A 21,009-nucleotide genomic window follows, 5' to 3' on the forward strand; every position below is an offset into this window, starting at 1 on the left:
CCCAGGAAGAGAGAGGGCAGGGGGTCCTCCGAAGTCATCTGTGCCCCTCCCCTCCCCCACTGATGCTGCTAGCACTCTATTTCCAATCCCAGAGTCCACGAACGGGGAGGGAAGAGAACTGTCTTTTCCCCTAAAATTCGAGTCCTCTTTTTCTTCCCCCCAAGTGGTCCTAAATCTCCAGGGCCGCTGTGGGATCAGGCGAGGTCCTGGCTCTGTAGGGCTCCGTCTTTCACCCTCCCTGGTGGGAAAAGCAGCGCCCGCCGGGGTCTCAGAGTATGAGGCGGCTGGTGAATAAGAAGATACCAGAACAGCCACGGCGTGGCCCTTCTCCGGTCCCTGGGGCCCCAGGGCTCGTCACGGAGAGACCGTGCTCTCAGAAGCAGCCCGAAATAGGGACGGTCAAACCATGTGGAAGAGATGCTTTCTTGGCCGGAGAAGCCGGGAACGACCCTGAAAGCCTGGGGGCCGTGCGGGTGGGGGTGGGGGACTCTGGTGGGGAGGACGGAGAGGAAGGGAAGGAAGCACGGAGCTGGCTTCGGGCGAGCTGACTGGCCCCCCCCCCCCCCCACCGAGCCGAGGCTAATCTGGACCCCGCTTCCGCTCCAGCTCCGGGACGCAGCCTCAGCCCGCAGTCTTTGAAGGAAGGAGGCGAGCTCAGGGGGCCTTTCCTGCCTCCCCAAAGCAAGAGGGACATGGGTCAGAACACTCTGTCCTGCTGCCGGAAGCGTCCAGGCTCCCGGGGGCTCGCATCCGGCCTGGGACACTGACGGAGCGCGGTCTGGATGAGCAGGCAGACAGAGAGGCCAGACCCTCGGGAGCCAGGGGAGGAAAAGGGTTTCCCTGGAGTCGTGGCTTGGCCCCAAAGAGGACAATGCTTAAGAATTGACCCCACAGTCCGGCCCTCTAAGCAAATTAACAGGATGGGAAGCAGCAGGCTGGGAAGGATGCTCGAGGGGGTGCAGGACAAAAGGCTCGTATTTAATCCACAAGGAGGGAGCCCCATGTCAGGGGAAGGGGCTGCCGTGCCGTGAAGACCGCCGCGGACCAGCTCACCCGTCCTGGCCTCCGGCCTCTGCTTCCCCACGGGCGGGCCGGGGGCTCCTGGGCACGAAGCATCCCTACCCAGGCCTCCCCTGCTCACTGAAATGGGTAATACCTGCCCTACCCATCCCAGGGCTTCTGGAAGGAGCTGGCGGCGTATCTGCCCGAGAAGGTCTTTGGACACGATACACAGACGCAGCACTGGTCGTGTGGGCTCTAGGGTTCTGACCCTCACCATCCAGCCTCCTAACTGACCTCCCCGCCCCCTCCTCTCCCGTCCGTCAGTTTGTCTTCCGCACAGTCGGCAGAGCGAATTTTAAAAACATACACCGGATCCTGTTGGCCAACTGCTTAAACCCACCAGCGATCCCCCAGCGCACTGAGAATCCCTCCCACGCCTCCTTCCAGGGCTCCCGGACCCTCTTGGGCCATTTCCCCTCAGGTCACCCATTAAAGCTCCTTTAATCCCCTCCGGGTCTCGACGCCTTTGCACCTGCTGCTCCCTCTGCCCGGAACCCCTCCTCCAGGCTTCCCACGCTGGGCTCTTTCCCCTCAGGTCTCAGCTGTCAGCCGTCAGAGGCCACAGCAGACAGACCTGTCCACGGCCACATGCTCACCCCTGCCCGCGTCCTTCTACTGGTCAAACTCACGGCACTGAGGCAGGGTCATCTAGACAGGTGGTTCCCATCTGTCGCACTCCCTAGGGTGGGGGACCTGGGCTGCTGTGCTCCCAGCATCTAGCACAGGGCGGGTTTCTAGAAGATGCTCAGTAAATATTTGTTGAAGGAACAAAGCCGGGGCCGTGACCCCGTGACCCAGAAAGCTGCGTCAGAACAAGGCCCGGCCAGAAATGGGGTTGGCGGGCTACAAGATGTGGGGAGGACTGGGGACATCTGGGGGCTCTCTCTAAGGCTCTCTGGGGACAGCCTGTCTTCTGAGCACTCTCACGGAGGCCCCCTCTTTTGGGGCTGTGTGTGCTCTCCAGCTCTGGAGGCCATCTCCTGGGCCTGGGGGTCCAGCCCAGATGTCTCAGCCGATAAGGCGTCTGCTTCTACCACGCCCCCCCCCCCCCACCCCAGGAGCACAGGTGCCCGGTGCCCCCCTCCCCCCGCTGCCCCCCTCCCCCACCTGCTTGCTGCGTCTGGCCCCGGGTGGGGGGACTCCGAGGCCCGTCCCCCGCGGCATTGAAGGCAGCCACGCTGACCATGTAGGTGGTGTAGCTGGTCAGGTTCTTCAGCTTCACGCCGTTCTCAGCCAGGAAGAGCGTCTTCACCCGCTCTGTGAGGTTGCGCCGCTGGGCTTCCCAGAAATAAATCTGTGGGCACAGCCAATTGTGGGAGTGAGGTGGACACACTCAGCTTTCCTCCTGCCCCCCTGCCAGCCCAAGGGTCGCAGAGACGCCCTTGATGGTACCATCCACATGCCCTGCGTGCGTCCCTCAGGGAACAGTACAGAAGTATTTAAGAGCGGTTTTGGAAAGCCTTCCAGAACCTTCTTTTCACAGCGAATACTTCAGTCTCTGCCACACTAAGTCCCAGGAGACCCCACGCATCTGTACGGCCCGGAGACGGGAGGGTTTAGCACCGCACAGGACCATCAGCCCTCGGGATAGGGGACACGGTTACAGGAGGAAGAAGTCAGCTCCACTCTTCAGGACCCTGAGCCGGGGAGGGAAGTGCCGGGTGGGTAGACTCTGGCCCAACGGAGAGGAGAATGCGAGGACCAGCCTCTCGGCACCACCATCAGCTGGGAGCCGGTTAGGGATGCGGAAAGTCAGGCCCACCCCTCTTCCCCCTTCACCGGCTACAAAGCACCTGCTGGTTGACAAGGACCCCGCTGGTGAATTCACCTGCAGGCCTGCAGGCCGGCCTGGGGCTGAGCCCCCAGCGCCCCATTCACGAGCACGGGGACTTCGCCAGGTGATCCCTGAGCCACAGTGTTGTCCCCGAAGCTCAGGACTCCTCACTAGCGTCAAGAACTCTGAACCGAGAGCCGCGCGGGAAAGCCGCAAGCCTCCCGCCCCGGGGACGATCAGCGAGTATTTGGCGCCACCTGCTGGCCGAGAAGATTGCTGCAAGCTACGGACCTCAATTTCTCAATTTGCCTGGAGGAAGCCTAATGCCAAGGTCCCCACCTGGCACTCCGGACATCTTGTCACCCAGAAATCCTTGCTTTCATCTAGCCCCGCCCACCTTTAAAAACAGATTCTTCCGATGCGAGTAGGTATGAGAGAGAGAGTTGATGTGGTTGTTCGTGTACCGTTCCCAGTGACGGGCACTCAATATAGTGGACAAAGTTCCCGCTGAATTAGGGGTGCAGGGTCAAGGCCAAGGTCAACACCTGAGATCTGGGTGTTCTCAGCACACAGATGGGACTTGCTGAGTGCAGATGCAGACAATGAATGTAGAAAGTCATCCCCGCCTTGTGTCTACCATTTCACTCCCCTGCGCTTAGGGCTCCATCAGATCCAAGAGGCCAGCTTTGAGCCTTGGTTGAATCCGGACCACAGCCACAGCCGCCGCAGGGAATTCACGCTTTCGGTCTTCACCGTGCTACACCACCCTGGTCCACCAGCCTTGGGCGCATCTCCTACATCTGGATCTCATCCACTGCTCCTCCCTGCCCCTCCCCTCCCCTGGTGAGGCTCCTTAACCCAGAAGCAATCAGATGAGATTTTCTCCACACTCCCGGGGCGCTGCTCATACCTTCAGTAGCCCCTGCGTCCACACCCTCTGCCTGCCTCCCTCTGTGCCCCGGCTGCACGGCAGGCTCCTCTGTGAGACGACCTCGCCTTCCTGCACGAAATCCCAGCCCCTCACCTCCTTCAGGACCTCATTCCCCCCAGCTTCTGCTCTTCCTAGAATCACCACATTTCCCCTCTTCCTGGATCATTATCCGCACAGACGCGAGCCGGCATTTCTTCAGTCTTAAAACCCCCTCTGTTGACGGTTTCTAATTCCTGTTTCATTTTCCCTTTAAAGCAACACTCCTTAAAAGGGGTATGTGTCCTCGCTGCCTCCTCTCCTCCTCTCTTGAATCCCTCCAAGCTGCCCCCCCATCAGAGTAACCAATGAACTTGACCTGGCTAATGCAATAATCCTGGGCTCCGCAGGCTTTCTGGAAAGGGCCAGGTAATAAAGATCTCAGGTTTTGCAGCCACGTATCTCTGTGGTAATTCAAAAGCAGCCACGGGCAATTTGTAAACAAGTCAGTGTGGCTGTGTTCCAATAAAACTTTATTTACACAAACAAGTGGAGGGCCAGATTGAGTCCTTGGGCTATAGTTGCTTCCTAGATTTCATTTTGCTTGAGCTCTCAGCAGTATTCAGTATAACATAGTCCTCCCTACTCCGGGAAGTACGTTCTTTATGTAGGTTTTGAGACGTCAGTCCCTTTTTTTGGTCCTAGGTCTCAATTTTCATTCTTCTTGGGTTTCCTATTTGGGTCTAATCTCTGGGTTTTCACCTACATGCTGCAGACTCCACAATTCACATGTCCAGCTTAGACTCTCGCTCTTGAGCTCCAGACACGGAAACCGGCTCCATGTGACGTCTCCCCTTGGGGGTCCGACCCACGTCTCGAGCCGACTCCAGCTCTCCCCCGCCAGCTTCCTCCTTCTGCCCCCTTGTCTCTTCCGGCTCTGTGCCTGGAAGCTCCGTCATCAAATTGCTTGTAAATCCTCTCTCGCTCTCCAGTTCAACTCAGCAAATTCTACCAGCTCCATCATTCCAACGAGCCGGAGAACAAATACCTCTCACTGCGCTATTGGCTGGCATCAGCCACTACCATGCCTCACCTAGATGACTCAGCCCCCTCTTTGTGGTTTTGTGCTTTCCCCATTTCAAAACCCAATCACCTGTGGCCCTCCTTTGCCCCAAACCTTCCACGGCTGTCCTCTCATTTTGAGTGACAGCCAAAACCTTTGAGGGTCCTGGGTGATGTAGCCCAGGTCACTACCTGACCCATCTCCTATCATGCTGCCCTCCACACACACACACACTGGGACGCACTGGGCTCTTAGTTGAGCTTTGTAAATGCCAAGTACCCACTGACCCCAGGATCTTTGCTCTTCTTTTCCTCTTTCTGGAATGTTCTTCTCCCAGAAGAACATGTGATTCTCACCCTGTTCTTCATTTTTGCCCAAGTGTCCAGTTCCCATTAAATCCTTTCCTAACAACCCTATTTAAAGTTCCAAACCTCCCCCGGCTCATTTGCTCTACGCCCTCCGCCAACCACTTTTGCCACCCTCTGGAGGAGCTTGTTTTGCATGTTGTTGGTCTTCTTCCCTTAAAATTTAAGCTCATGTTTGCCTCTCTGTTCACTGCTTTCCTCCCAGACTGAGAAACACCGCTGGGAACAAAATAACAGCTCAATACACACCCGTCTCTGAAAGATGGTAGCTGTGTGGGGTGACCGCCTGGGCACACGTCACAGCTCGGTCGGACCCAAACCAAGCTCACTGGCTGGCGACGTCCGCCCATCATTCACGTCCATGCTAATTACCGTGGAGGTTAATGCACATCTGGGATGCGGCCATCCCAGGCCCCCAGCTAAGAATGCCAACTGTCTCCATATTTTCCAAGCACACAGACACCTGCCGCGGCATAGACGCGGTCCATGCGTCCGCATGTTTCCTGGGGCTACATGTTCGCTGGAGACTTCCGCACCTCCACCGTCCACTGCTACAAACGGCGGCAGGCTCTGCCCCGGCTCCTCCTCGTCCTTCCCAAGGGAGGCCTGTGCTGGGGGTCTGGGACTAAGCCTTCCCCCCCAGCACTCCTGGGCAGTGTATCACCCGTCCTAGGTGAGATGCCTCCCTCCTCCCTCCCACCTCCTAGGTGGAAAAAGAGACTCCTATGTGGGTTTCTGTCTTCAACTGGGCCCCTACAGTACAAGCTAGGTGACCCGGGCACGCCCCTGGCCTTTGCGGGAACTCGGTTTCTGCCTGTGCAATGAGGGGGCTGAGCCAGCAAACCATGAGGCCTCGTGGGGGGTGGGGTGTATTTCACACTCCCCCTCCTGTTCCCCCTGGAACAACCCCCCAGCAGGAATCAGAGTGGCGCTGGGCCCTGGCCCAGGACGCATGCCTCGGACACACCAACGGCTCCGACCAAGGAGGCCCACCGCCTCCTCTGCTGGGTGGTGGCGTGCCGTGCCCCCCTCTGCCCTGCACAAGGTCAGGGCTGGCAGACCTGGCGTCTGACTCTTGGCGACCTGCTTCTTTTGTGCTCCTGCCGCACCCCCTCAACTGGGTCTCGGTTTCCTCATCTGTACAATGGGTACAAATGTTTATACTCTGCTGACTACACAGGCATTCCAGACAGTGAAGGAGTTCTAAAGGGCTCGGAGAGTGCTGCAGATGAAATGAAGTCTGTTAGGACCCGTGACATCCTCTAACATCTGGAAATAATTTGAATCAGAGATTTCTACATCCTCAGCGAGGGCGCCTCTGCCACCTGGTCAAATCAATATTTGTAATTAGGGTCGGCCCAAGGACCACCTGGGGGGGGTCTTTTGCTGGCATTGGGAGTTGGGGGAGTGAGGTCAGGGGTGTTGCCTGAAGCAAGACCCAGAGGCTTCTTGCCTCTGAGCTGCGCCGGGCTGGGCTGCCGGAGAGGCCAGGTGTGGTGCTGCGTCAGTGCACAGTGTCCGCGGGGACTGGGTGTCCACAGCCAAGGGACCCAGTGCGGACCTGCCCACCTCTCCCTCCTACCACCCAGGGCTCACCCCCACTCCCAAGCTGGCCCTTTGTCCCACCTTGTGACACGGGTCACAGGTCACCCTTTCCGGGCCTGTCCTGGGCCCATGGGTCACAGGTCACCCCGTCCCCACCATGGCAGACGCCTGACGCTCCCAGCTGCCCCGGCCCCATCAGGCAGCTTGGGCCCCCCGCCTCCACCCCCAGACCCTTGCTCTGCTGGAGCGCCCCGTACCTTGTAGCCTTGGATGTCTCCATTCTGGCTCTCCAGCGGTGGCGGCTCCCACGTCACATCCAGCTGTGTGGCCGTGGTACCGTGGACAGCCACGTTACGGGGCGCCGCAGTGGGCACTGGAAGGCGTGAGAGGTCGTGAGTGAGGGGCACCGTGGGCTTTAGAGAGGACGAGGAGGTGGGTTGGGGCCCCTGAATCCCCTATGTCCTCTAGTTGGACTTGTGGGGTGGGAGAGGCTGGGGCTGGGCAGGCAGGCGGGCTCACCGGCTTCCCCGACGAAGACTTCCTGGGGGGGGCTCGAGGGCCCCTCCCCCACGGCATTGTACACGCTCATCCGAATCTCATACCGCCGGTGTTGGTTCAGATCTGGGGGAGGGGGGCAGAAGCACAGAGAGGTCACTGCCCTGCAGGGGACAGAGCCAGCACGGAGGACGGAGTCTGAGAGGACGCATCTGTGACTCTAGCTCCTGCCAGAAGGTTCAGGAAAGACGACGTAGGGACTTGGGTGGCTGGGAGGTGGTCCGGCCCCCCAGGAATGGGGACACGGGACGCCTGTGGGTGGCTTCCCAGCCGAGGGTGAGCCCACTAGCACGTCTGAGACTCAAAGAGATGCTACTAATATTTGCGCAGGGACAGCTCGTGAGAACCAGTGCTGTTCTCCTGGGCACACGGGTCACAGGTCACCCTGTCCCCACCATGGCAGACGCCTGAAGCTCCCAGCTGCCCCGGCCCCATCGGGCAGCTCTCCCCTCAGGGAAGGGGCTGATTGGACGTGCATTCTGGGCTAAGAGACGCTAAGTGTTTGCCAAGTTTGGGGGTCTTGGGTGGGGATGCCTGGACGGAAGCTGGGAGACAAGACAGTTGCAGGAAAATGGGCCCTGAAACCTCGGATGGCAATACCATCCCTGCTTGGCTGGGGGGAGGCTAGAAGGTTCTCCTACCCCTCTCCCTGGGCACCCTGCCCTTCTCCCCTTCCTCGGGGGGAGTTCTGCCCCTCTGCTGGAATGTGGGTGGGGGAGTCACCCTAATTGAGCCGGCCACACTGCCCGTGCGGGCCACTTGGCTGATGAAGGAAGGGGAAGGACACCATGGTGTCACACTCTGCATCGTACAGAGAACAGGGTCCCTCTGCCCAAGCTCTGGGCCTCAGGGACAACCACGGACTTTAGAAGGAGAGTGAGACTTGGACCAGACACCCCCCTGGGAACATCCCCAGGTCCCTGGGGGACAGTGGGGGTTCCGCTCACTCCGGAGGTGGGAATCGGCGTGGAACACAGAGCCGTGCAGAAAAGTGCCTTCGACGGGAGAGGTGGGCGGCCGTGCCGTGGACGCCCGCCCTTCCCAGCAGCAGACCCAAAGCTCCTCCCACGGACCTCGGGCCATCCCCCGCCGCAGTCCCCCCATGGGGCACAAGACCGGAGCCGCTCCCTCCCCCGTTCTGCACCTGACGGACGCAGGCGTCCCTGGTCATGCTCTACATTTCTGCACGTTTCCAGAAAGTCACGTGCACTTAGGGCGACCCCATTCTTCAAGGGGCCTGAGGAGGGCGCAGCCCTCAGCCTGGGCTCGGGTGTCCTCAGAAGCCCCACGCTCCCCATCCCCGTGGAAGGCCTGAGCCCCACCTGGGAGCCGCCATGCAGGGACACTTACTGTCCAGCTCGTACTGCGTGAGGCTGGGCCGGCTCAGGTTCCGCACAGCGTACATGGCTACGGGGCGGGAGGCCGAGGGGGCCAGGGGAGACAGCAGACAGAGGAGGTTAGTACACACACCCCGCTCCGCAGAGACCCCGAGGAGAGGGGCAGGCGGGTGGGGGGGGCTGGGAGCACACAAGCAGACAGAAGGGGTGTCCAGGGGCCTGATGGTCAGTGGGGGGCCCCGGGCAAGAGCGAGAGACCATGTGCACGACGGCAGGGGCGGGGGACGACACAGGGCACTGCGAGCCCCCCGGTGCCCGGCACCCTGAGGACGGCTCTGGGGGGACGGCTCATTCCCACTGGCCCTGGGGGGAGCCCCGGTCCCCAGTCGCTCCCTCGTTGGAGGCGGGACTTTGACAGAACCATCCCCACACCGTGGGGGGTGTTCATTTTCTCCTCTGAACCAGAAACCCTTTTACTACCAGGAACTAGGACCGCATTATCCCCAGGCCTATGAAATCACAACCACGGGCACAGTCTGCCAAAACAGGAAAGAAATCGTGCAAGCTGTCGGATCAGCTACACGGAGTTCTGGGAACATTCCTCTGCCCCGCGTCCATCCATTTCGTGGTCCGCCGATACTCGTTAGACGCCAAGGCACGGACGCTTTAGGGGAATTACGCGAGAGCACCCCGCACGCTCTCCGTCTCCCGCCCGCTCAGGGACCCCCGTCCCCGGGCTCCTCTCTCCTGCCCACTCCCCGCCCCTCTGCCAGCCGGTCACGGTGGCCATGGCACACAGTATCTGCCACCCTGGCCCTCCAGTCCGTTCCGAGCCGCCGCCTTGGCCCCAGCCGCCTGCTTCTCTCGGCGACCGCACCCCTGCCTCTGGTCCTCCACGGCTGGCCATCGCTCTCCTGCCCCAAAGGGCAAGCACGTCACTCCCGGGGCTGTGACTCCCCCTGGGACTCACAGGCCAGATCCAAGGATTGCGGGACAGAACTACCAGCAGGTCGTCAGGATGGGCAGGGTTAGCTCCTGGCCCTTTCGATGGCAGACCCTTTGCTGGGCTTTCCCCTTAGCTTCAGGGGGGTTGACTTGGGATCACCCAACAGGGTCAGCGCCAAGGCCATCTTCTGGGAGGCCTTCCCTGGCACTGGCTCCCCTGGAAAAGGCCTCCAAGGCCGTCATGCCAACCGTCTTGGGACATTTATTGTGAGTTTACTTCTGGAGCACCCCTCCTCCTTGAGCCCGTAAGTTCCGAGAGGGCAGAGGACAGACATCTCTCCTGTTCACTGCTGTGCCTCCAGTGTCCGACGGCACGCAGAAGGTGCTCAGTGAACACCCAGTGGCTGAACAGGACGGGGGTGGTGGGAAGCAGCACACTCAGGAAAGGGGGGTGGATTTCAGGTCAGGGTGGCTCCAGGAAGCTGAAAGCTTTTGGGCTGGGAGGGGAGTGTACCCGCCCCGCTGTCCCCTGACCCCTGCGGATGCCACTCACAGGTAAGTTCGGCCCACTTGGCCCCCGGGTTGTTGATGCCACGCAGCGTGAAGCCCCTCAGCCCCTCGTACAGCAGCTCCCGGTACCGGATCCGGAAGCCCAGGAGGATGCCGTTGATCTTGTCCTCCGCTGGGGGCTGCAGGGAAGGGAGTGGAGAATGGGGAGGGGCAGGAAACTCTGAGGTTCACCTGCTTCCGCTCTGCCCCCCTCTCTCCCTCCCCATGCTGCCTCCTGTGATCACAGGGCCGAGCCTGAGTGGCCACTGGGAAAAGAAATCAAAAGGACGCTGAGCATTTTTAGTTTACGAAGCATTTCCAACGAGGTGGTTTCATCTCTGCAATAGTCCCTGCAAGGCAGGGAGAACTGGAATCTCCCTCCGTGCCATTCCCATTCCTGGAGCAGGAGGGGAGGCTCAGAGAGGGTAAGGAGTTTGTCCAAGGGCACACAGCACCAGCCTCCCTGGGCTTGGTGACCCACCCTGCCACCTCCCACCTGGCCAGTGTCCCCTGGGGTTCCTACGAGGCCGCCCCCGATCGCTGGAGGCACTGGCCTTGCCCTGCCTTTTATCAGCGTCTCCTTCACTCTCTGCTCCCATCCATGGCCCAGTAGGAGAACAGGATTTAGGAGAAGGTGGAAGCGACTTTTTAAGAGACCGCTTTTTAAAATCCCACTGAAGGGGTTCAGTCTTGTATTAGCTCCTTCACTGTCTCCCTAGCTGCCGCTGGCATCTCCCTGCCCCTTCGCCAGGATCGCCCAGGGCTCCGCCTGCCTTGTCCTGGCTTCTGGCCGCACGAGGTCATTTCCACCGGACGGAGTGTCCTGTTGCCGTGAGGCCTCGGGCTGGGGAGGGGCTGCGGGCCCCTTCTGGTTTCTTCTCAAGGGGTCTCCAGTCAGGGGGACTGCAGTGGACAAACGCCTGCCCCTCTGATCCCAAAAGTGGAGACAAGGGTTTGCTGCTTTGGGGCCCCTGTGGGTGACCTGCGGAGTCCAGAGGCTGGACCTGAGAGCAGACAGGAGGGTCTCAGGTGGAGACCGGCAGCCTGGTCTCATGCATCTGGTGGACCTCCTCAGACTGCAGCAGGACAACGTGCCTGTCCAGGGACGCGTGGGGGGCTCAGTTGGTGAAGTGTTTCCCTTGGGCTCTGGTCATGATCCCAGGGTCTGGGGATCGGGCCCCACATCGGGCTCCCTGCTCAGCGGGGAGCCTGCTTCTCCCTCTGCCCACTGCTCCCCCTGCTCATGCTCTCTCTCTAATACATAAAAACAAAACAGTGCCCACCAAAGAACAGGCAACGGGGGCAGGAGTGGAGAAAGGGGCTTCTCTCTGCGCCCGGACGGTGGGCAGGATTCATGGGGACTTGGGGGCCCTGAAAGCCCCACGCACTTCTCTGTCCCACGACTAGCAGCTCTGAGGGCATGAAGCCTGACCCTGCCACTTACTAGCTGTGCGACCCGGCCCATTTGTGTCACTTCCCTGAGGACTGGGTCCTGGTCTGCAGGAGGGGACTGGAACAGGGCCTGCCCGAGAGGATTATCTGGAGAGCAGAACGGAGAGGCAGTGCTGTGTGTGTGTGTGTGTGTGTGTGTGTGTGTGTGTGATGCTCCAGCCTTGCTGGTCCCCGCACAGGGGGTGCCTGAGTCCTCCTGGGCTGTGGGCCCCCGCCTGCCTGCTGACTGCCGGGCCGTACCTGCCATCGGATCAGCACGGAGGTGGTCGTGTGGGGCGTCACCGACACAATGGTGGGTGCTTCGTCGGGCGCTGGGGAGAGAGACAGACGCGTGAGCTCTGGGGGCTGGGGCCTGGGCCCCCTGGGAGGCCACAGGGAGGAGATTCCTCTGCAAGTGTGGAGGGAGGAGGCCCAGAGCCCTGACCCCAGTCTACATCCAAGAGCCCAGAGCCCTGACCCCAGTCTACATCCAAGAGCCCAGAGACCCCTCCTCTTTGTCCCTGGAGCCACAGGTCTCTGCGTGGCCACTGCTAAGGCCCCCCAACGCCCCTTCACTGGTTTTCTGGGTTGGTCACGAGCTTGGGGACAACAGAGACAGAACACATTAGGATGCTGGGCTTGGCCTGGGAGCCCGAACCATGGCAAAGGCCCCCTTGGCCCCAAATTCCTTGGGACTCTGCCCAGGGAGCCAGACACAGGGCCCACCGGGCCCTCCGCCCCTCCCACCTTTGGGGGCCCCGCCCCCCCGAAGAGGGGTCTCCAGTCAGGGGGGCTGCAGTGGACCAACGCCTGCCCCTCTGATCCCAAAAGTGGAGACAAGGGTTTGCTGCTTTGGGGCCCCTGTGGGTGACCTGCGGAGTCCAGAGGCTGGACCTGAGAGCATGCCCAGTGCCCCGAAAGTGCCAGTGGGCCAAGAGAAAGAGATCCGAGTGGAGGGCGTCACTGACCGGCCTGCAGAGTGGTCAGCGGCTCCGACTCCTCGCTGAACTCGCTGTCCCCAATGTCATTGGTCGCCTTCACGCGGAACTTGTAGGATGTGAACGGCTTGAGCCTGTGGGGTTGAGAAGTTTCCAGGAACAGAGGTACCCCTAATGCCTCACCCCATTGTCCCTGCTTGGGGAAAGGTGGGGGCAGAGGGCGCTGATCTGTTACACAGATGGGAACGCCAAGGCTCAGAAGCTAGGAGTGTTCCGTCGGGCACACAGGGCCCAGGGCCTCCGGGGCCTGATGCCAGCCCCTGTGTGGCCTCGCTTCCAGCCCCCAGGTGGCCCTGTCTCCACGTCTGCTACCTCACAGGGGCAAGCCGCTGGGAGAGCTCCGACAGCCCTCCCTGTGAGCAAACTCCTCCCCCGGGAAATGCCATCCCTTTCTAGAATTTAGTAAACTTAGCAGGGGTCAAGGTTCTCGAGAGTTCACCAGCACTTCATCTCTATAAGCCTTGTTCCTCTCCGGGCCAACGTCTTCCTTTTTGATTTACTGGGGGTGGGGGGGGGTTGAGGAGGAGAGAATTGCTCAAAACTCTGGGTCACGTCAGCCGGAATATAAAAAAATAGGAGCCACTAGGAATTAAATCGAAGCCAGAATTCGGAGCGATGGCGAGGCCCTCCCTGAGGGGCTTCCAGGCTCCAGAAATAGGTAATGAAGAGGCGGCCCTCGCAGGGCTCCCAAGAGCAGGGGCGGCGGGGTGGGGGAGGTTAGGACAGAGCCAGAGGCGGGGTTTTGGGAGGTGCGGGCTGGGGAAAACATCTGGGGGGGGCAGGCTCCAGGAGCATGCTGGAGACCCCCCGACGCCCCCCTCCAGTGCTCCCCCGCACCCTGGGAACCCCTCTGGTGCTATCTGCACTGGGAGGGTTGGAGGGGAGCTGCCGGCGGCCCGGGGCCTCACCTGTCCACCACGAAAGCGGAGGCGTTGTGGCTCACGGAGGCCGAGTGCAGCGCCCACCGGCCGCCGGGCAGCTCGCGGGTCTGGACCGTGTAGTAGCGCACGGGGGACAGCCCGTCGCTTCCCGGCTCCCAGGACAGCAGCACGCTGCGCGCCTTCACGTCCTCCTGTTGCACCACTGGCTTGCTGGGGGGCTGGGGCCGGTCTGTGAGGTGGTGGAGGGGGACAGGAGCAGGGGGGTCAGCCAGGAAGGGGGTGGGGGCTGAGCTTTCTCAAGGAAGAGAAGGAGGCGCCTGATACCCGCAGCCCTAGCCCCTTTCTGTGCACACGGTCCCGACAGCCGGCACCCGTGGCTCCGTGGCTCCTGGTCCGTGACCTGTCCTCAGCTCATTAGAGGCCCAGATGCCCGGGAATTCAGATCTCCTGAGGACAGCCCAAGCTGGGGCTGGCAGGGAGGAGGTCCAAACACCCAGCTCCTTTGGCCCCACCTGCCCAGCGCCAAGACGGGGCCTGTGCAGTCCCCGACAGGGTGAGACGGAGCCCACGCTTCCCTCGGTGGGGCTCCGCCGGATGCCCTGCCCAACCCGGCCCTGCTGCAGGGGCTCAGACTCGGCACTCGGGCACTTGGGGAGGCCGGGTCTGTGTTACGGGGCCGTCCTGCGCTCTGTAGGGTGTTGGCAGCATTCTGGGTGCCCCCCCCACCTGCAGATGCCAGGTGTAGCTCCCTCTTATCTGTGACAATTCCCAGTTGACAATTGCTGTCTTACTGGTTTTTCCTGGGAACACGGTGTAACGAACCACATTCATAGGAATTGATTGGGGTCTCAGCCCGCTTCAGGGGAGCCTGGCCTCTGGCCTTTGAGCGGAGGGGTGAGGGGACCGAAGCTGGTCTCACCAACCCTCCCCCTTCAGAAACCCAGCAGCTGAGGCAGAGCGGGATCCTCGGGACGGGGCCTCCCAGCCCGGCTTCTGGAGTCCACCAAGTGCTTGCTGACCCCGACCTCAGAGACTGCAACCCGCCTGCCATTCCAGGGCAGGGCAATGTGGCTCGTAACTGGCTGATCCCCAGGTCCCCGCGAGCACAGGGCAGGCGCACCTGGCTTGGCTGGGACTCCCTCCTCCCCGCTCTGCGCTGGCTGCCCCCCAGGCCTCCCCAGCCCCAGGAAGCAGTCACCTCTCTTCTCGGTGGTCACCACCAAGGCCTCGGCGGCTTCTCCCCAGCCCTTGCGGGTCTGGGCCGTGATGCGGAACAGGTAGACGGACTCTGGCTTGAGGCCAGTGGCCGTGTACTGGCGGGCGCTGGGTGCCAGCACCTCCACGGTGGCCGTGTTGGCCGTGGTGGCGTTGAGCCGGTGGGTGACCTGGTAGGCTGCGGGAAGGAAGGATATGGGCTGTGCTGGGGGGCAGGTCGAAGTCCCTCAACCCCGTGAGCCTTCCCCGGGGAAGGGGGAAGGATCCTTGAATAAGAAAGGATGCTTCTGACCGACAGTGTCCCTCCGTGCCTTGGGTCGGACTGGCTTTGCGGAGTTGGCCAGTGCGCCCTCACCTGGTCACTCTTGGAATTGCAGCCTAGGTTTACCAGATGGCCAGTCAGGGACTTTGGGGAATATTTAGGAAAACACAGCTAATGAATGAATCATCCTTAAGGAACCTCAACCCTGACCATGCCCTCCCAGCGAAATTTCTAGTGGGGGAAATAGGACTCGAAATTCTTCTTGAGAAGAGGTGGACACTTCCTGGGCCTAGTCTGCCTCTGGCCTCCTTTACACGTTATGCCTCCTCCTTCTACCCAGAGTCAGGGCACTGGAGAGGGGAGAGGCTTACCAAGGATGATGCCGTTGGGGGCAGCGGGGGGCTGCCAGATCAGTCGCACGGATGTGGTCCTCACCTCTGGGAAGAGGATGCCCATGGGTGGTCCCGGGACTGGAAGGGACAAAGGAGAAGCAGGTGGCAGCTGCTGCTGCTCAGCCCCTCCCCCCCGCCCCCTGGGTCCAGCTCCAGCAGAGCAGGTGGGTGGGCCGTGGGGGAAGGACGCACTCAGCTCGATGACCTCTGTGGAGTGCTGCTCTGTCCCTGACACCTCGATCCAACACGGGACATAGAGATGCTATCGGTGCTTTTTACCCTCAAAAAGAGGCATTATTTGGCAGGAAGCAGAAGGGTACAGGCTCCAGCTTCCTGGGGCTCAGGGTCCATGTCTGTGCACATATATGTACATGCTGGGTTGACCTCAGGACTGGGCAAGGGGGCCTTGCCCTTGGTCTCTAATACAGAAGGCGCCAGTCTGACTTCCTTCCACCCATAGGGTGGGGTGGGTGGGGGGCTCACTCTGAGCCCGAAGCACTCCTTTATGAGGGTCTGCATGGGCCCGTTCCCCCAACTTGCACCTCCGGACCGATGGATGACCGGGGGAGGGGCAGCTGTTTGGGGCAGGTGGATGGAGACCAAGTACCCTGTGCCGGGGAGAGGAGGGGAAAGGAACAAGGCACAGGCGATCCTTCCTGGGCACCCTCATCCCAGAGAATCCCCCGAAGTCTGAGATTTCTAAACCTGAACGTGGCCTTCTAGGTCAAGGCAGGAGAGTCAAACATACTGAATTTAACAGATCATTAGCTTGATTTACAACTTTAGGATATGTGGACATATGGTGTTTGCACTTCCTTTTGCGCTTTTGTCTGGACCCCAGCAGTGTTTGTAGGGGGTGGTCAGGGTGTGTGTGTGGGGGGAGGGGAGGGAGCCAAGGACCCGTCGATCAGGCTTTGACAGAAGGTTCTGCCGCGGGGATGAATGCCTGCAGCCCTACTGGCATCGCTCTTTTTTGTAAATGAGACCAGGAAGCTCGTGCCCAGGAAAAAGCAAGCCTTTTCCTTGCACAGAGCTTTGCTCCAAGTGAACCTGCCCCAAGCAAACCCAAACTAAAACAGGTGCCAAGTCTCTATTCCGTGCACTTGTCCCAGAGAACGTGCAAGAGACTGAATCCAAAGTCAAACCGTTCTTGCCTTCTATTTCTTCCTCAGGAAAGCAGAGTCTGGAATGTGTTGGTGGGTTGGTGGCGCTAGGTGACCTGCCCCCAACAGGAGAAGCCTGACGCCATGGTTCTGTTCGCGGCAAAGTGTGAGGGGCAGGGCCAGGGCCAGGCAGGCAGGAGGAAGGGGAGCGCCCAGCCTCCCCACGTGCACAGGGATTCAAACTCACCATCATCCAGCGTCCGCTCCAGGATGGGGGGGTGGCTGGGGCTGCCGTCCCCAATGCGTGTAAAGGCCAGCACCTGGACCTCGTAGAGCACGTACTTGCCCAAGCCCGTGAGCTGGGCGCTGCGGGAGGAGTTCCCTTCCACCAGCCAGAACCGGGGCTGGGAATCTGAGTCCTTCTCCTTATACATCACCTGCCAGAGCGCAGTGCAGGGGGTGAGGGCCTGCAGTCTGGGTCTTGCCTGCCAGCTCCCTCCCCAAGTCTCGCACCCCAAGCGAGGCAGGCAGGAACAGAGCTGGTGGGCCCTGGGCTCCTAGGAGAGGCTTGGCCCCAGGAGGGCATGGGATACGGTGGAGCTTGGGCTCTGGGAGAGCATGGGACACAAAGACGTACTGGGCCACGGAGCTGCAAGGTTCCTTAGAGACCATTTAGCTGGGAAAAACAGGCTCAGAGAGGAGGCGTGACTGGCCCGAGGTCATACAGCCAGTACTGGCAGAGCAGGGACGTCAAGCCACGTCTCCCAATCTGTGGGCCAGGGCTGAACCCTGTGGCTGGGCGCAGCTTTGACAGCGGTTCTAGAAGATGGTAGGAACCAGGCCCACAGGCTGAGCGAGGCTGGGGCAGCCAGCAGGGCCTCCTGGGGGCGGCGGGGATGGGTAGGAAGGACCTGGGGCTCCTTGGAGGCCCACAGTCCTGACAGAAGATTCCTTGGTTGCTGTGCCACCTGAACACAGATGCTGGGATCCCCTGCGCATCCACTCCAGAAGGTGGAGACTCGGGCCCCAGGGGTCACGGGAAAGGGCAGCTTGAATGCCGACGCAGGTGACCTTGGAGCCGGGACTCACCTTGTAGCCCAGCACGAGCCCATTGCGGTCGGCCTCCGGGATCTCGTTCCAGCGCACGAGCATGCTGCTGGAGGTGGTGGCCAGTGCAGACACGTTAGTGGGGCCAGAGGACGGAACTGAGGGAGAGACAGAGCAGACAGAGGGAGCTCAGGACCCAGCGGGCCCTCCAGGGGAAGGAGGTGTGACACCTGGTCCCCAAGTAGCAAATTATCCTGCAGTGATTCCTGGTGACTCTGGAACATCACAGATGCTGCTTCTGGTTTCAGATAAGCCTCCCCATTAACCTCTGCTGGACCATTGTGAGGATGAGCCCCCACTTCCTGTCTGCGCAGCAGTGATGAGGGGGAGGGGCTGGGATGGGGAGGGGCTGGGATGGGGAGGGACGTCCTTTAAAAGGTAACAGGAAAAAGCCTCAGAGCGGCAAACCACATATGGGTGCGTGAGGGCTGCCTGAAGGCTGGGGGCTCATGTTCTGTGGGTGACCCTTGCCAGGGTTCCATGAGCTGCTGGTTCTGGTTCTAGAATGTTCTGAGAGCTGAGCCGACCTCCCCACCTCCAGTTCTTTCAGCCACTGCTGGGTGTCAGAGTTAAAGGGGAGGGCCCAGAAAGCATGGGCAGTTTGCAGGGAAAGACCTTCTGGCTAACCCGCAGGGGTGGGAATCCCCCAGCCCCCCAACTTTGGGACAGTGGGAAGATACTGGGGGATCCGGCAGAAAGGTCAGGTGCTCCACCGGGATGATGGACACGAATGGGTAAGTGAGCCTGGGCTTATTCTGTACAACGGCTCCAGCCTTTGTGCCCTTGGAAGGCCGTGAGGGCAGAGACAAAGGTGGGGTGATCCCTACCACAGGCTAGCGGGACCCAGGGCAAGGGCCGCAGTACCTGACTCCCGGGTCCTGCCCATCACCGTCTGGCTCCAGGGCCCGCTCCCGATGGCGTTGAAGGCCTGGACCTGGACGCGATACTCTGTCCACTCCTCCAGGTCTTCGATGGTGTACTCACGCTCCACGCGGTCCTGGACCACGTGGCTCAGCGTCTTGCCGTGGCCGTCTGCCCGGCTGTATTTGATCTTGTAGCCCACCGACTCGGGGTTCCCGTTGTATTCCATCTCTGGGAGAGGCTGCGGGAAGGCGGGATGGTACAGCGGCTGTGAGGCCAGGCCCGCCCCATGTGGGGAACTATCTGGCTTGTGCACCCTCTTCCAGGGAGCCCTACAGGATTACCACACCCACCGTCCAAGCTGTGCGTGCCCATGTGAGTTGCTCTCCCCGAGGAGGGGTTATATTGTGTGAGTCTGTGATCTGGCGGTTCCTGTCTCCTTGCCTGTCTGTGCCAAGCTCCAAGGTGAGGCGGCATCTACACTTCACTGTGTCCAGGGCAAACTGAGGACCTGGCCAGAGCCGTCAGACTGGGGAGGAGACCCACAAAGCCTGTCTGTCCAACAGGCTGAGGAGCACAGCACCCGTGGCCTTGGCTGTCTCTACCACTTAACTCCCTCGCGTAGGCTGCCAACACACACTCACTTAATTGCTTCTAACATGCCTGTTCCCGGCGCACGCGCGCATGTGGAGAAGCAAGTGTGCGGCACGGCATCTCGGGCACGGAGGGAACACCCGGCACCGGCGGCAGCCCTTCCAGCAGCAGGCCCCAGTCTCTCCTGCTCCACGTTCGGCCTCCCCTTCTAGGAAGTTTCAGCCAAGAGGACAGATTCCCTTCCTCGGCCACTGGGGCTGTGGTTGCTGGCTCAAGGTCATTTGGATAAACCTGGGCAGTGTTGGTAGGCGGTGGGGGTGTGTGCATGTGGCGAGGGGGTGGGGGGAACCTGTGATCGGGAGCAGGTGTGAGCGGAGGACTCTGCTTTCAGACTCCCTCCGAAGGCCCTTGGCCTTCATCTCCCTGCCATACTGCTACCCTGGGGGTTCTGAAGGGCCCACGGCCCACAGGATGCCCGCATTCTGACCCACTTCCTCCGGTTCCTCGGCCTCTGCCTCACTCCCAGCTCACTCGCTGCCTCCGGCCAGCCGCTGCTCCTGCAGACACTTAGTGAAGCCGACCAGAGACCATTAAGACAGAAATCGATGGGCCTAGAGCGCACGCTTCCTTACCTGCCAGGGAAAGGTAACAGGCCGTGCACCATTAGGTGGGTCTGGAGGTGCCTGGGGCCCTGCGCGGGGCACCAACTGCCTTTTTATTTCTCCCCCAGCACCCCCCTCCGCCACAGGGCATCAGTCAGTCTCTATCTAGTCTTTTAGTGTTTGGAAACCTTCAAGTGAGCTGCCAGAAAAAGGCGGGAGCCGGCCCAGAGTGGGGGCAGAGCCTAGGCTCTCAGTAATGCAGGCTGCACACGTCCGGGGCCGTGAGGCCGCTGAGCTGTGCCCGGCACCAGCCCCCCCGGGAGGGCACTCAGCATTAGGAACTACCCTTCGTCGCGGGCTGATGGGGCCACGAGCTCCTTCTACCAGGCGTCCACCTGAGTGAAAGGGCCTAAGGGATTTCCAGTCAATCCCACAGCCTGGTGTTTTGCAAATTGTGTTTTGGGCAAGTGGTAAGAGAGCTCATGAGGACACAAAACCCAAATCGTGTGTGGCCAGATCGGCCGGCGAAGTGGGGTCAGGCAGGCTTTTCCTCGCAGTAAGGCCAGGAGCCAGGTTGTGGGGTGCTGTCCCACACATTTGCTTGTCTCAGAGTTCCTGTGTGCGCCTCACACCTCTTGGATGACTGCTGCGTGGGGCAGCAGTCGGGACAACGCTGTCCGGCGGGGGACGGCGTCGGGGGGACACGTTCTCTCCTGATCCCGGGAAGATGGGGCGGAGGTGTGCTCAAGGGTTAGGACTGCGGATTCTGGGAGGCCAGACCTCCCCAGGGTGGGAAACGGAGCCCTGCTATTAAGTAGAGGGTAGGTGAGGACGTTGGTGGGGGTGGGTGGGACTCGGGCCAGAGATCTGACCGCTCTCTGCCTCAGTTTCCCCATCTGTGAAGCAGGAGCTCAGGATCACTCTGCTGTGACAAGCCGGTGGAGAGGGTTCCAGGCCGGACTTCGAATACAGCGTTCAGCACTGCGCCTGCCAGGAGGAAGCCCTCAGGGTGGGCAGGGTCGCTTGGGGTAACGGCCCTCAACCAGCAATCCTGACCCGTGGGGGTGGTCTCCTGCACCTGTGTCGCCACCTCAGACGTGATCCCTCGCTCTCGGACTTGGTGTAGGGGACCACTCCCACCTGAACCCCAGGCCCACCACTTGGGAGCTGTGTGGCCATGGGCGAGTTCCTGACTCCTCTGACCCTCAGTTTCCTTAGCTGTAAACTGGGGTCTCGATGTGCCCTTTGCAGGGTGACTGGGAGGATTAAATGGAAGAAATACGTAAAACGCTTTGCTCACTGAACAGTGTCTTCTAGCTCCTTCTCACAAAAGGCTTTTATTCTTTTGGCCGAGACTGAGTATGAGACACCTTAAAGGTGCTGGGTGTAAAGAAAAGCAAAGGGAGCTGTGGGTATTCTGGTGACACCCCTCTTTGATGTGGTCCCCCGGGGACAATGACC

The 21,009-nt window shown here is 60.8% G+C and overlaps 1 protein-coding gene and 1 long non-coding RNA gene across 3 annotated transcripts in view; one reads left to right on the forward strand and one right to left on the reverse strand.

The window, feature by feature from the left end:
- Positions 1-21,009, reverse strand: part of SDK2 (sidekick cell adhesion molecule 2) — a 249,546-nt gene that overhangs the window by 26,593 nt on the left and 201,944 nt on the right. The window contains exons 25-37 of one of the 2 annotated variants that reach the window (XM_032319520.1): positions 18,356-18,593; positions 17,474-17,589; positions 16,632-16,821; positions 15,261-15,359; positions 14,611-14,805; positions 13,440-13,641; positions 12,502-12,605; positions 11,795-11,865; positions 10,107-10,242; positions 8,622-8,678; positions 7,236-7,337; positions 6,974-7,089; positions 2,170-2,356 (exon numbers count right to left, since the gene is read on the reverse strand). In XM_032319520.1, coding sequence (XP_032175411.1) covers positions 2,170-2,356; positions 6,974-7,089; positions 7,236-7,337; positions 8,622-8,678; positions 10,107-10,242; positions 11,795-11,865; positions 12,502-12,605; positions 13,440-13,641; positions 14,611-14,805; positions 15,261-15,359; positions 16,632-16,821; positions 17,474-17,589; positions 18,356-18,593 — 1,813 coding nt within the window. The remainder of the gene's footprint in view (positions 1-2,169; positions 2,357-6,973; positions 7,090-7,235; positions 7,338-8,621; positions 8,679-10,106; positions 10,243-11,794; positions 11,866-12,501; positions 12,606-13,439; positions 13,642-14,610; positions 14,806-15,260; positions 15,360-16,631; positions 16,822-17,473; positions 17,590-18,355; positions 18,594-21,009) is intronic. The other variant, XM_032319521.1, reaches the window with a different exon arrangement.
- LOC116576977 lies at positions 18,014-20,841 on the forward strand. Its single transcript, XR_004280353.1, has 4 exons — positions 18,014-18,225; positions 18,679-19,250; positions 19,473-19,591; positions 20,456-20,841. It is a non-coding gene; the product is annotated as an uncharacterized LOC116576977 (long non-coding RNA).

This window comes from Mustela erminea, chromosome 18 (genome assembly GCF_009829155.1).
Source record: "Mustela erminea isolate mMusErm1 chromosome 18, mMusErm1.Pri, whole genome shotgun sequence".
Classification (NCBI taxonomy): domain Eukaryota; kingdom Metazoa; phylum Chordata; class Mammalia; order Carnivora; family Mustelidae; genus Mustela; species Mustela erminea.